This window comes from Camelus bactrianus, chromosome 8 (genome assembly GCF_048773025.1).
Source record: "Camelus bactrianus isolate YW-2024 breed Bactrian camel chromosome 8, ASM4877302v1, whole genome shotgun sequence".
Classification (NCBI taxonomy): Eukaryota; Metazoa; Chordata; class Mammalia; order Artiodactyla; family Camelidae; genus Camelus; species Camelus bactrianus.
Genome location: NC_133546.1, coordinates 51,136,023 through 51,151,497, shown reverse-complemented (window position 1 = coordinate 51,151,497; position 15,475 = coordinate 51,136,023). Strand labels below are relative to the sequence as shown.

The 15,475-nt window shown below is 33.3% G+C and overlaps 1 protein-coding gene across 3 annotated transcripts in view; it reads right to left on the bottom strand.

Annotated features, from left to right (window-relative positions):
* ASCC3 (activating signal cointegrator 1 complex subunit 3) overlaps positions 1–15,475 on the bottom strand; it is a 301,513-nt gene that overhangs the window by 164,678 nt on the left and 121,360 nt on the right. For all 3 annotated transcript variants that reach the window (XM_074368581.1, XM_074368580.1, XM_010965191.3), the window contains exon 11: positions 8,002–8,166. In XM_074368581.1, the coding sequence (XP_074224682.1) occupies positions 8,002–8,166 (165 nt within the window). The remainder of the gene's footprint in view (positions 1–8,001; positions 8,167–15,475) is intronic.

The following is a 15,475-nucleotide window of genomic DNA, read 5'->3' as shown; positions in this document are numbered from 1 at the left end:
TTTTGTTGCTGAACACTGCTGATAACATTGATTAATTTGTTCACCAATCATTAATTTAGGTCTTAATGATGGGCTCGGTGCCTGGAGAGCAGGGGCTTAGAGTCTGTATGTAAAAATCACAAAAAACACTGATGGGTCCTATTAATAGAAGCACCGTCTAAAAACTGTGAGAACAATGGAGGGAGATCACTAATGAAACTTGGGTAAGTCAGGGAAGGCATGCAGTGATGGCTGTTGGTGTTCTGAGAGAACAGCAGCTGGGCAGGTGGCCAGGAAGAGTGATGTGTAGGGTACTGACTTGGCAACACTGGTGGAATGAGCCAGAGGAAGGTGACAGCAGACATGGCTAGAAATGTAGAAATGATGAGAGCGCTCGCTTGCCAAAGAGCTTACCCATTTTACTGTTGCTGAGTACACAGTAGTACTCCATTCCCTCTCTTATATTTTCATGATGAAAGTTTATAGTATTCTTACCTTTTTACATTTCTACACATTTTGTGAAAGTTCTTTATCCTTTCTAATTCTGTTTTTCCATGGGTTCTCTACTTACTTGTGATTAGATTTGTTAGACGTTTCTTCATCTTAGTTTTCTTTTTAAACTAGCTCTTAAAAGTATTTTTATAGAAGGATTCTAACTACTAAAGCTAAGTCTACTGTTTTCCCATTTTATATTTGTTTCCAGCTTTATAATTTTTCTATTTTTTTATTATTCAAGTTCTCTAGATTAACAATATAGGAAGGTAGCATTTGCCAAAAGAAAGTATTACTTTAATCACATACAAACGTCCATTTTAAATGAGGATATGAAATGCTGCTAAGAGGAATAACGTATGTGTGATCACTGTAACACAGTCCAGGACCATTCACATCTAATCCCTAGGGGTTCTGCAGAAGTATGAGGGGCATTTTGCAGCTCAGGGTCCCTATGATATGTCTTCTCTGTATCTTCAAATCCCATCTGCTTTCATATTTTTATATACTAGGTTTCCATGTAAAAGTCTGATTTAAAAAAGAATTTCTTACCTGAGAAAAAGTTTGCAAACCTTTGAAGTGATTTTTTAAAGTACACAGGACTTGGGATGAGTTTGACAAGTTTATTAACCTAAGACTAAACTCCCTTATGAGAGAATGCATATAAAAAATTTTCAGTCTTTAACAAAAGGCTATACAATATTATTATTTTTTTAAAGTCTAGGAATGCTTAAGTCATTCTCACCTTCTTGCTATCATAAGTAAAATAAAGGGATTCACAGGACACATTTACCTGGGTAAGTAGTTTAATTATTTCTTTACTTTTTAGGTACCTCTTATTTACATTCAATTTTAGTAAAAACTTGCTTGCATCATGCTGGTACCTTCAACTTATTATACCTAAGTGAGCAGTTCCCATTGCTGGATTTCTCCTTGGATATTTTGATACAGTGCACACATGGGTCAGGGCCTAACTGAGTGTACTCCCTGACACAAACATTGCCATGTTGCCTACAGGCACTGAAAGAAAATGTGGCCCCGGGCCTTTAAAACTCATTCTGTAAGCAGGACAAAAATGAATCCACTTACTCATCATGATAGGTTATACTTCGGTTTATCTGAGGACTAAATAATATACTACCTATGAGATATACATATGGCTCCTCAGAAAGATGATTCTTAACACTACAAACTGTAAATCAATCTTTGTTTCAAACAAAGGTATTTGTATGGATCTAAAAACCAACCAACTCCCCCTCCCCACAAAAAATCCAACTAGATTATCATGTACTAAATCAGTATTTGTCCAAAAGAATGAAAAACATCTGTCCAGTAGAGTTACAGACTAATTAAAGAAACCAATCCTCTTGCTTTATAAAACTTACAATTCAGTGGATTCCATAAAAGATTATATAAATTAGCTAAATTTATAGAGTAAAAATTTTAAAATTAAGAAAATAGTTAAGAAAATTTAAAAATTAAGAATATAAATAAATAAGTGAATTTTCAAAATAGACTTTTGCATTCAATAGAAAAAGCTTTACCTTTAAGTGATATTATCTAGAAAACAATTCAATAAGCCTCTGAAACCATATTTTGTTAACTTACTGTTCATTCATTGACTCTTAGTGAGTATTCTATAAACCGGCTTTCACAATGCAAGGAAAGAAAAAGGGGACCAAAGTGTTCTGACTGGATATCCATTATATTCAATAGTGAATTACACTCATTATGACCAGAAAGGATTCAAGGAGAAAAAAACAAACAAACAGAAGAGGGAGGAAACCGAAAAAAATGTATTCTTTCTTACAAAGGAGCAAGGATAGCATTTCAAGTGAGGTCACAGAAGATTTTGTCAATCATTCCATTAGTCAGTCAACAGACATTAACTGTGTACCTAAATGCACTTTGGGGGCACCATGAAATAGCAGTAAATAAACCAGTGTCTTTACATTCAAAGAGCTGACATTTTAGTGGAGGAGAGACAACCTAATCTCATAAACAAATACATTGGGTAATTTCAGGCATCAGTATCAATAAGTGCCATGAGTGAAATAAAATAAGGTCATAGCTTACAGGGTAATGTGGGAGGGGCTCCACTTTAGGTTGGGATAGTGAGGAAAAGCCTCTGTAGATCAGGGCTTCAAAGCCTTCAAAGAGAAGAAAAAGCAAGTGCAAAGACTGGAACAAGCTGAACAGAAAGAAGATGAATGAGACAGGAAAGTGGACAGAGAAGAGTTTAGTGGTAAATTTGAGGGTCCTATCACGTAAGACTTGTAGGCTGTAAGTCACAGGCTTGATTCAGTAGATACAGAATAGAACTCTGTACCCACAATAATTAGGAATTTACATTAAATAGCTACAAGAACTTTGTGAAAATTAAATGTATTATTAGGTCACCAAAATGAAGCTCAATAAATTCCACAAACTAAGATAGGTCACATTCTTTGATTATATGTAATATATGTAGAAAGATCAAACCAAGGGATGGTTAAAAACTTCTATGTACTTTGTAAATAAAATAAATCATTAAGATTTCATGATACTATTGTCAATAACTTCAAAGCAGTTTTCTGAGGAAGCTGTTGATAACTTTGCTTAGTCTAGAAGACTCAAAGGATACAAGCAAAGTAGTCCAATGTGAGTTATATAAATACTTCCACGATCCATTAACACTGGCTTAGGACTAACCTTAGGCAACGGGGATAGAGTATTGAATAAGACACAGGCATACACATAAAAGAGAATATTTGCAGTAGTACTAAGAGGGATGATCAAAAAATGACAGAAATACATGAAAATAAAGTACAAATACACATACATTTTACCATGAATTTGCTTTCACTATAGAAATCTTATGGACATTGGCAAAACCCCAAATCAAACCCAACCTAAACCAAGGAAACCTAAATAAGGGGAAATGACCCTACTTATTATTTAAGAAATCTCCTTTACATTTTATGATTAGAATCCTTTACGGTAATTAAATCATCATTTTAATTACACAACAGTCCTATTTACTACTGGTGGTGATTTGAAAGGAAATAAAAGTGATTTTTAGTTTTAAAATAATTATTTAACACAAAAGTTTCTGAGTATATTTTTAAGGTCTTCTGATGTAAAATGTATGAGACCTTGCAAACACTAGAGGTATTTTTTTCTGCTAAAACTCCATTTTAAAACAACTATATTTTTTAATCTTAAAAAATAATTTTATCATTCTCAATATAGAGAAGCCTGTATGAGAAATATATTCTTTTAAATAGGAATAATTTGGAACCTTATGTCCTAAACCAAGTCTCGAAGCTCTATACAGTCACCTGAAAATTATTAATAGCTGAAAACTATAAAAAATAATATTTTATAGCTTCTTCTTTACCATTAACCCAGAAGCTAGGTAGTAAATTATTACAGCATTTTCCCCTCACATAAAACCTCAGTTCAGACAAAGTCCTACTCACTGAAGGTAAATTTAGTTAAGACAACTAATGTTAGTTCAATGTTGTTAAATACAACAGATTTGGGCTTTCTTACACTTTTCTCTTTTCCAAATCTCTCTCAGTCATGCCAAGTGTGTTTTGAATTTGGTCTCTAATACCACTGTGCAATTTCAGAGCCTGAACAGAATCTATGCTGCATCACCGTATCTCCTATGGTGCTTCTAAGTTAGTTACAAATGTTCAAGAGCCGTGTGAAGCACTGCCATCTACTGGGAATGTCTGGTAATCACAAGGAACAAATAAAACATTTTATTAAAATGTTTAGGAGCACTACACTAATACAGTGGAAACATGAGAAGAATCATATAAATCACTCTGTCAAGGAGAATAAAATCTAGTGAGGAACACAGATGAAGACAGAATTAACCATAGCAAATTGTGATATTATAAGGAAGACTATGGTAAGTGCTAGAAATGTGCAAAGAAAGGGAGTAGAGAGGGAACACAGAAAAGGTGTAATTCATTCTGAGTGGTGAACTAGGAAACACTTCACAGAAGAAGTTACATTTGGCAGATTCAAAAGAACAGTGGATTCAACAGATGGATGTGTGGAGTGATAATATATAATTTTGCACTAGTAACTCTTAATCTCAACTAACAATACTATGACTTAAGTAAGATCAGTTTCATCTGGGAAAAAAAGGGGGAAGGAACAAATGGTTTTGTGTGGTTGGAACCTACGGTAGGTAAGGAATATAATGGAAAAGTTAAAATCAGACAAACAGATCAGGCTTCAATAGCCTTTAATGTCCAGCTAAAGAATTTAAACATTTTTCTTAAGATAACAAACAGCAAGTCATCAAAGGCTGATGAGCACAGTAGTGATAAACTATACAATTCGAATTTGATTATATTATGAAGATGCCAATATGTAGGATGAATTAATGTTATATATTTATTTTTATATATCCATATTATACCTAAATATTACATATCCATATATCTTATATTAATATATATTTATAATTAAATCACATGTAACAAAGCTATAATATATAATTTTACATATTTTACTTCATAGAGTTTATAAATTATATATAGAAAGTTATCATACATTTATAATTTATAAAATATTTATAAATTTACAATTGCTTCAAAATATATGTAATAATAATAATAATGTGTATCTGTGTATGTATGTACAGAAAGCACCAGCAGCAGGCCTGCAATCCATTTTCTCCCTCAACTGGGAATGCTCAGGAAGAAAGATGTCCTGGTCAAATCCTCTCGTAAACATGCTAATGACAGACCTCCTGGCAAATGTACTAAATGGTATTTACTTGACCTCTAATGTTCTACAGTTGCAGAAAAGCCTTATCTTTGTAGTGCTTTTAGCTGATGGACACGGTCTCTCTAGGTGGCTCAATGCAAACAGACCAGAACATATGGACTCCTGGGGCCTGGCTCCCTCAAAAAACATCACTAAGCTCTCTATGTATCAAGGTATCAAACAGAAACATCTCACAATCAAAATCTGTTTCGTGCAAATGATGCCCTTCATGCTTTTTCGAGACCTCACCAGTAAAATCTGGGCCAGAGCAGATTCACTGGGGCAAGAAAAGAGAGGAGTGAAGGCAGTTTCCAACTTCTCTGTGCTTCACCTTTGTCTCACAACTACCTGTATCCTTGAAATTATTCCTAAGTTGTGCATTAGCTAAAATCTCTGATTTCTGGGTGTCTACTTTGAGTATTTCAACCCTTTGTGTTTTATGTATGTATCTGCGTGTTTGCACATATTTTTAATTCATACGGTAAAAGTGAACATGTCCTAAAGAGCCTTCTAATTCCATCCCTACTGGAGGATATGAAAAGTGAAAATCACTTTCACAACTTATTGCATGTCCTTCCTAATACACGTACCCTACTGTACTCCAGCCTAAACTCTAAATGTAGGCAAGAACTTTGCTAACTATATCCACAGCACGTAGAACCACGTAGCTGGCACACTGCAGGTGGTTAATAAATATTCACTAAATGAACAAGTGAGCATATAAACATACTACATGTTTTTTCCTTTACACAAATGGGATTGAAAAGCTTGCCTTTTTAATGAAGAACATAACATAGATATCTTTTAAGCCCAGTTCATATAAGTCTACCTCATTCTTTTTAAAGACTGCAAAGTAGCATTTTATTTTATGAATGTAATATAATTTATTAAATCATTTCTTCTTTTGTTGGACATTTCAGTTGTTTCCGACATATTTTGCATTAACAAGAAAGCCTCAGTGAATATTGGTGTAAATGTATCCATGTTCGTGCTATTATTTCCACAGGTTAGATTTCTAGAAGTAAAAACACAGTTTACTGAGTGTTTTCAAATTACATTCTTTTCCATTTTTGCCAATCTAATGGAATAGAAATGTGTCATATTGATTTGGATTCGTTTTAAGTATCCTTTTTATGAATCTCAATATTTTTATTTCTGCTGTAAAGTGCTTTTTCCAAATTAAAAAAAAACATATTTCATATTCATTTATAATAACCTTTTAGTTATAAAGGACATTTAAGCTTTATTTTACGGGCTACGAATAATTTCTGTTATTCTGTCTTACATTTTAACTTTTTGGAGGTGTCTTTACCGGTCAGAAGTTTTTAATATTTACATATCCAAATGTGTGAAATATTTCCTTTATAACCCTTGGAGTTTCGCATTTTACTTAGAGCTTCTCCACCCCAAGGTTATTTTTTAAACAGTCCATTATAGCACTGAGTTTTGTTTGGTATAGTTAAATCATTAATTCATGTAGAATTTTATGGTGGATTTATCAGATGAAAACACATTATTTTAAAACATTTTAAAATGTAATATAACTTCCTAAAGTTTTATACCCCCTTTTTTATATTAAATTCCCATACCATTTCTGGATCAGACATGCAGGATCTAACTAGTTACTGGGGGAGTGTTAAGAAAGAAGGAAAACTTGAGTGTGACTCCTACACACTCAGTCTGGGCTTGAGAACCAGGTGGACTGCAATGCCGTATATGAACATACAAGGAAGATGATAGAGTTTCTGACACACTTAGCAAGAGTTATCTATGGGATATCAAAGCAGAAACATACAACTGTGTATGGATATGACTAAAGTCAGTGGGGAGATGTGGACAATATGCAGAGATTTAGGTGACACAGGCATAGGGTGTTGTTTTCCCAGGGTAAATATTTAGAATGAAAAAAGAAGGCAGCAAGTGACAGAGTCCTGTGTTGGAGGAGGTCACATAGAGGATGTGATGGCCAGTTAATCCATGAGCTGGACTTTGGCAATCAGAGGATTCTACCCCCTTTCCAGTCCCTGGAATATGCATTCTGCTTGCCCTCCCCGAGCTCGGAGCTTTCTCCAAGGACGCAAGCTTGAGAGCAATGTGGTGTTGAGACCATCTGGACGGTATATGTGACTGAACAAATTTCGGTTTGGATAATTTATGAATAACCACAAAGGTCCAAAACTAGAGACAACATGTACAAGTCCCTTTTTGAAAATAACGATTAAGATTATACACATTACACCTGCAACTAACACTGTGAATCGACTACACTTCAACAAAAAATAAGAATTATTTAAAAAAAAAATCTTGGGTGACAAAACATACAAAAAATAAAAGAGATTATGCACATTAGATGATTATATTTCATTTTATCTAGTATATAAGGAAAGTAGAAATCATGTCCAGATTTTCTCCAGGGGAGTGGTGAGGCATGGAGAGAGGGGATGAAGAACTAATATTCTCCAGTCTTCTGCCATATTTTGACACTGCCTTGTTAATATTAGATTTAACTTTAAAATACAGGTTTAGAATAGAAGTTTTTCTGTATTTGTTTTGGATAACTTAAGGAGACTTCAATAAAATAAGACTTGGAAGGAAGAAAGATAAGGTACTTTCAACATAAAAATGAAATAGCTAAAGATTTCTCCACACTACAGTTATCTTTATCTTCATGAACAATACATGTTAATATTTCTTTGAATGCCACATTTAAGTTTAAAAACTTTATCCCTCAAAATAAGGTTACAAATAACATCCTCTTACCTGCCGTAAAGTACGGGCCACTATGCTTTCTAATACTGGTCCTCTATCTTCATGCAGTAAATGAACTTCATCAAGAATAAGAAGCTTTACTATTTGGGAAAGAGCTACATCCCCAACACTCTTTCTTGTCACGACATCCCATTTCTCTGGTGTGGTCACAAGCATCTATAGAAGACAAGAAAAGATAATCAAATAAAAAGGGGGAAAGGTCACACATTCAATTTCCACTGTGTCATTCAAAAAGAAATATGATTGAACACCTACATACAGATCAAATAAAAAGTGTTAAAAATATCCCAGAGTGATATCTGATTCACTGTAGACACAGCCACTTCAAGAGGATCTTTCTTTAGGCTGCTATATTAAGCAGTTAAAACTCAATGAAAGTAGGTTGTCAGTAAATTGTAGTGTGAAGTGAACAAAATACCCAAGCTTATTTAAAAATATGCCTTACAAAGGAAAAAAAATGACATTATCTTTTAAACAAGTATGTCCTGATAATGGCTTTTATCTGAAAAGGGACAAATAAATGAATGAAGCATTAAAAGGAAACCAGGAATCCACTCTAGGAATGGTCATCTGTTTATACCTTTCCAAATTTGGAGCAAACTTTACTACCGATAGAAAGTTTTTAAAAACTACCCTTTACTATCAACTAGTACACGTAGTACTTTATACCAAAAATCGACGTGTACATTACAGCCTAACTGGCACATAATAGCAACGCAAACAATGAGTCACCAGCAATCCAGGGCACTGAGTGCAGGAGGTAAACCCAGGGTATTTATGTAAAGTTCTTGGAAGAGACCATTTGACATGAAGCTGTGATTATGAATCTGTTTGCTTCTACATACTGAATTGTTTTTATCCCCTAAAAGAATACCATGGCAGAGAAAAAGATGAGTTTAATAAACTCTCTACTATTATACTAATACCTAGTAATATTATACCAGGAAATAAGCCCATTTGTGGATAATTCAAAGAACACATGAGTTAACAAGTCAGAACCAAAGCTTTTCTTAGCCAGTATATCACATTATAGAGACTGATGATAATCAGCTCTCAACTGTGCTTTGAACAGGTTAAACGAAACAAGGGTGAGACTGTGCTTTCAACATTTTTGTTATGTTGTATCTGTTTGGAAGTCACTTATGGAAATAATAATCCTATTTCCTTAGACTGTAAATGGTATATAATTCTTAACAAACGCATAATCCAAGTCTGTCGATATAACCTGTTGCATTATTAGAGATATCACTGCTATCATTCTGAAATGAACTATATCAACCACAAAATTTAGCAGTTGTACTTCCACATAACATTAATTGGCAAATTATTAATGAAATAGATTAAGGCATTCATATCTAAGGTGTGAAATACTACAAATCCAAAGCTACCTAGTTAATTTGCTAAAGCTAAATGGCAATGTTGAGATGACATCAAACTTTACAGAGAAAAATATGGAACTGGAATTAAGTATAAACAGATGTACAATGAATTTTGAGATTTAAAATGAGTTGAAACATTCACAGTGCATTAATTAACATCTTTTATATTTCAATAAATTGAAACAGAACTTCTACTTTGAAAATGACAAATTTAAAATAACCCAAACTATATCATTATATACATACCCAGGGATCATTTTCTAACAATCCTTTCATTAAAAGTGCTAAAAAACATGCCTATGTATTTTCAAAAACAGCAATTTTCCTAAACTGTAAGTTCATGTCATATTAAAATATAAAATAAGTAAGTTTATTATTAGTAAATTTTAGGAAAGCTACAAAGTACACTATTAAATTATAACAATAAATACAAAGCTTGCCTACCTATCCCACCATGAACTTAGAATACTCTGCCATCACTTTCTTGTAATTAACTTCCAAAGATAATAATGTGGTAACAATTAAATTGTAAAATCAAAACTTTCAGATATCAGAACTGTACTATCAAAGATTTTTATCCACTTTAGCATTTTGTTTTTTATAGTTTACTTTCAGCATAGTGAGAAATGGCTTCATTTATATTATTATTTCATTAATCTAATTCCCTGAATGAAAGTGGCTAGAAAATAAAGTGTCACTTTTGCTTAATGAATTGGAACTCATGCAAGACATTTCCATCTGCTCTTGTATTAGGGCATGGGTTAACTGTCAATATTTTTACTGTCAGCTCATATTTCTCTCAATACATGTACTTATTCCCTCAGGAGTATAAAAATCATTATTCCAAACTGTTTCAATTTTAGCCTGACCACTGGGAAAATGGCAGAGTTGTGTTGCTATATACCAGCACTGAGCCAAGAATTTGCTGTATTCAATTTTAAAATGCTCATGTGTTGGACAGCAACGTTGGATCTAACACTTGCCAGAACCACTTCAGTTGGTAACTCACTTCAACATTAATATTATCTTTTTGCCTTTTAAAACATTGTGATGTAGGTGACATCACTTTATCTTGCCTTCCTTTTATTTTGGTTTTGGCTCTATTGAGTTATCACTGATATGTAACGTATGTAAATTTAAGGTGTACAATGTGATGATTTGATACGCATACATACCACAATAAGGTTAGTTAATTATCTCCATCACCTCACATAATTACCTTTTCTGTGTGTGTGTGGTGATAGTATTTAAGGTCTAGCCTCTTAACAACTTCCGTGTATGTAATACGGTAATGTTAATCATACTTGCCATGCGGTACATTAGGTCCCTGGAACATTCATCTTCGAGCCAGAAGTTTGTATACCTTAACCAACATCTCCCCATTTCCCCCATGCCCACGTTCCTAGCAACCACCATTCTACTCTTTATTTCTTTGAGTTTGGCTTTTTATATTCCATATGTGAGAACATACAGTAATTGTCTTTCTCTATCTGACTTACTCCACTTAGCATAATGATCTCAAGGTCTATCCATGCTGTGGGAAAAGGCTGGGATTCTTTCTTATGACTGAATAATATTCCACTTTATGTATATGCCACATTTTCTTTATCCATTCATTTCTTGGTAAACCCTTAGGTTATTTACATGTCTCAGCTATTGGAATAATGCTGCAAAGGACAGGGGAGTGCAAATATCTCTTCAAGATAATGATTTCACTTCCTTCTGATATATAACCTGAAGTGGAACTGCTGGATCATATGGTAGTTCAAACTGTTTAAGAAAGCTTAAAACTGTTTCCCATAGTGGCAGTACCAATTTACACTTTTACCAAGTGCACAAGGGTTCCCTTTTCTCCCCAGTATTTGTTATCTTGTCTTTTTTTTTTATAACAAGTTATTCTAACAGGTGTAAAATAATATCTCATTATGGTTATGACTTGCATTTGCCTGATGACTAGTGATTTGAGCATCTTTTCATATACTTGGTGGCCATTTATATGTCTTTGGGAAAATATCTATTCAAGTCCCCTGTCCATTATTAACCAGATTTTTTTTTTTGGCTATTGAGTTTTATGAATTCCTTACATATTTTGGATATTAACTCCTCATCAGATAGATGGTTTGCAAGTATCTTCTCCCATTCTGCCTTTTCATTTTGCTTTCTTTTGCTGTGCAGAAACTCATTTTTGCTTTTGCTGCATGTGCTTTTGGTGTCATATCTGAAAATCATTCCCAAGACCAATTCAAGGAGTTTTTTCTCTACGTTTCCTTCAGGTAGTTTTACAGTTTTAGGTCTTACATTTAAGTCTTCAATCTATTTTGAGTTATTTTGTGTCAGTTGTATGAGAGGGGCAACCATTTTCATTCTTCAGCATATAGTTATACACTTTCCTTCATATCACTTATTAAAGAGACTATCCTTTCCCAACTGAGTGTTTTGGCTCAACTGTCAAGTATTAGTTGATGGTACGTGTGGGGGTTAATTTCTGGGGTCTCTATTCTGTTCCATTGGGTCTATGTGTCTGTTTTTATGCCATTATCATATTTTTGGATTACAATAGTTTTGTAATAAAGCTTAAAATTAGGGGGTGTGATGTCTCCAGCTTTGTTCATTCTCAGGATTGCTTTGGCTGTTTGGGGTGTGATTCCATAATTTTTCTTTTTTGTAAAAAATGATAATGGAATTTTGATAGGGACTGCATTGAAACCACAGATGGCTTTGGGTAGTATGGTCATTTTCTTACTATTAACTCTTCCAGTGCATGAACATGAGCTATCTTTCCATTTATTTATATCTTCTTCAATTTCTTTCCTCTATGCCTTACGGTTTTTGATATACAGATCATTCACTTCCGTAGCCAAATTTATTCCTAAGTATTTTATTGGTTTTGATGCTACAGTATATTGGATTGTTTTCTTCATTTCTTTTTCAGATAGTTCATTATTAGTATATAGAAATGCAACTGATTTCTGCTTGTTGAGTTTGTATTCTGCAATCTTCCTGAAGTTGCTTATTAGTTGCAAGTTTTTTTTGGCAGAATCTTTAGGGTTTCCTATATATAAAGTCACATCTTCTGCAAACAGAGACCATTTCACTGCTTTCTTCCTTCAAAAGACCTTTATTTTTCTTGCCTAATTTCTCTCACTTAGGACAATGCTGAATGGGAGTGGTGGTAAGAGTGGGCACCTTTGTTTTGTTTCCTTTTTTTAAATTTAAATTTAAATTTTTTTTTTTCTTTTTTACCCCTTTTCCTCTCCTGGTAACCATAAGTTTGTTTTCCATATCTGCAAGTCTGTTTCTGTTTTGTAAGTAAGGTCGTTTGTCTTTTTCGTTTTTTTAGATTCCACATATAAGTGATATCATATGGTATTTTTCTTTCTCTCTCTGGCTTACTTCACTTAGAATGACATTCTCCAGGTCCATTCATGTTGCTACAAGTGGCATTATTTTATTCTTTTTATGGCTAAGTAGTATTTCATTGTATAAATACACCACAACTTCTTTATCTAGTCATCTGTTGATGGACATTTAGGCTGTTTCCATGTCTTGGCTATTGTAATAGTGCTGCTATGAACATTGGGGTATCTTTTTGAATTAAGGTTCCCTCTGGGTATATGCCCAGAAGTGGGATTGCTAGATCATATGATAAGTCTATTTTTAGTCTTTTGAGGACTCTCCAAACTATTTTCCACAGTGACTGTACCAAACTACATTCCCACCAACAGTGTAGTAGGTCCCTTTTCTCCATACCCTCTTCAGCATTTATCACTTGTGGACTTTTCAATGATGGCCATTCAGAGTGGTGTGAGGTGATACTTCATTGCAGTTTTGATTTTCATTTCTCTGATAATTAGTGATATTGAGCATTTTTTCATCTGCCTATTGGCCATTTGTCTGTCTTCATGGGAGAATTGCTTGTTTAGGTCTCCTGCCCATTTTTTGAATTGGGCTGTTTGCTTTTTATTATTAAGTTGTATTAACTGTTTGTATATTCTGGAAATTAAGCCCTTGTTGGTCTCATATTTTGCAATTATTTTCTCCCATTCTGTAGGCTGTCTTTTGTTTTGCTTATGGTTTCCTTTGCTGTGCAAAAGCTTATAAGTTTAATTAGGTCCCATTTGTTTATTTCTGCTTTTATTCTTATTGCTTGTCAGAAGAAAACAGACCTTATATAAAGTTTAAAACAGGTGAAACTAATTCAAGGTATCAGAAGCTAAGACAGGAGATACCTCGGGGAAGGAAGAAGGGCACAGCAGATGTGAAAGGGATGAGAGGTTCTGAGGTATGGTAGTATTCCATATCTTCATCTGGGTGGTACTCATATCGATGTATTCACTTTAGGAAGATTCATCAAGCTGTTCACTTATAATTTCTGTACTATTCTGTGTATGCATTTTACTTTAGCAACAGTAATCTGTGCATATACAGGCTATTATAATTATATATAACTTATAATTAAAAACACAAGTTAAATGGCAAGAAAGCATAGCTGAACTGAACAGGTAAAAAGTGAGTAAGTTTGCCAGACAAAAAAAGACAGAATAGTATTCTTTGTACTTCTAATATACATTGATCACTATCTCTTGTGTGACTGTGTGTGTAAATTATGTCTTTCTATGTACACTGCAAGCATCTTAAGAAAGGGACCAAATACGAAATTTTTACATGGAAGTCTAAGTTCTTCAACCTCTTGATTGGAAATACATAAATTTTTTAATATAGATACAGCTTCTAAATTTAGGCCAATTTCCTTGCTTATCTACCAATCTCCTCAGCTAGCGACCTCCATAAGCGCCAAAAGCAAAAAGATAAGAAAATTCAAAATATTTATGAAAAGTCTTTGAACCAAGAAAAGAAATCAGACACAATATTTAGAATTTAGAATTCATAATTCCCGTTTATTTCCTTAATGTTATTGTTGTTGCTCTCTATTTAAAAATTAAATCTATTCTTGTCTTTTTATATTCATATTTTTCATATACAGGCCAATCCATAAAATCTTCTAATTTTAATAAATTAATTCATTAAAAAGAAAAAATCATCTTAAAATTATACTACAATACATATCCAGCCTAAGAGACAGAGAATGCTTGTGATGTTTTATATTTAACAAATCCTGTTACATCTTTTTAAAGTTATACAAATCACACTGATAGCCTACTGAATTTTAAACATTTTTAAAAACCATTTTGACTGTTGGAGCAGTTTTTTTCCTTGAGGCATGTGGCTATAAATTAAAATTAGATTTAAAATGTGAAATCAAAGGAATACAAGAAATTTTTAAATACTTTCTTACCTTTATAACATTTAAAATTGATTTAAAAAATTTTAGTACTTAAGACTGTAGAAAAATTTTTAATTGTTTAAACTAATTACATAAATGGCTTTTTAAAAAAACCAGAATGGTAAAATATCAATATATAGTAATTAAAATCCAAGATTATATTATGACATTTCATCAGATCTCAAGAACTATTGATTTTAAACCACACCATCATTTTATGTGTCACTAAGAAGTAAAAAAGAGCTATGAAATAAAAATTTTAAATGTCTTACAATTGATGAAATATTGTGTACTTTGTAAAAAATGTCAGGCATCTATTAACTAAGCTATAGAACAATATTCAAGAATGCTTGCTTAATACATTTTCTATGTTGAAAACAGTCAGCCTAGAGTTGTTACAAATCACATTCTAATGCTATAGATGCAGACTAGGCAATAGTTTTGCAGGATTTATAGTCTGTCTTCCTTTTTAAAATACATAATCACATACTTACTCAACCAACAAGCTTATAAATTACATGAATGTTTTAATTTAAGGATTAAATCTAAAATGTCACACAGCCTAAATTCCATAAACATACATATAATTACAGTTATACCAACCTCTGCTATACAAATGTCAGCTCTGATTGATGGCAACTGCCCCCGTAATGGAACCTGACAGCTTGCAGACTATACCTGCCCCTTGGGACACTACAACAAATCAGTTAGTTCCAACTACTTCCTTTTCTGCCTTTTCTATGTTCCCTCCTCTCCCATCAACTCACACACATGCGTGCTCACTCACACATGTAAAGCACAA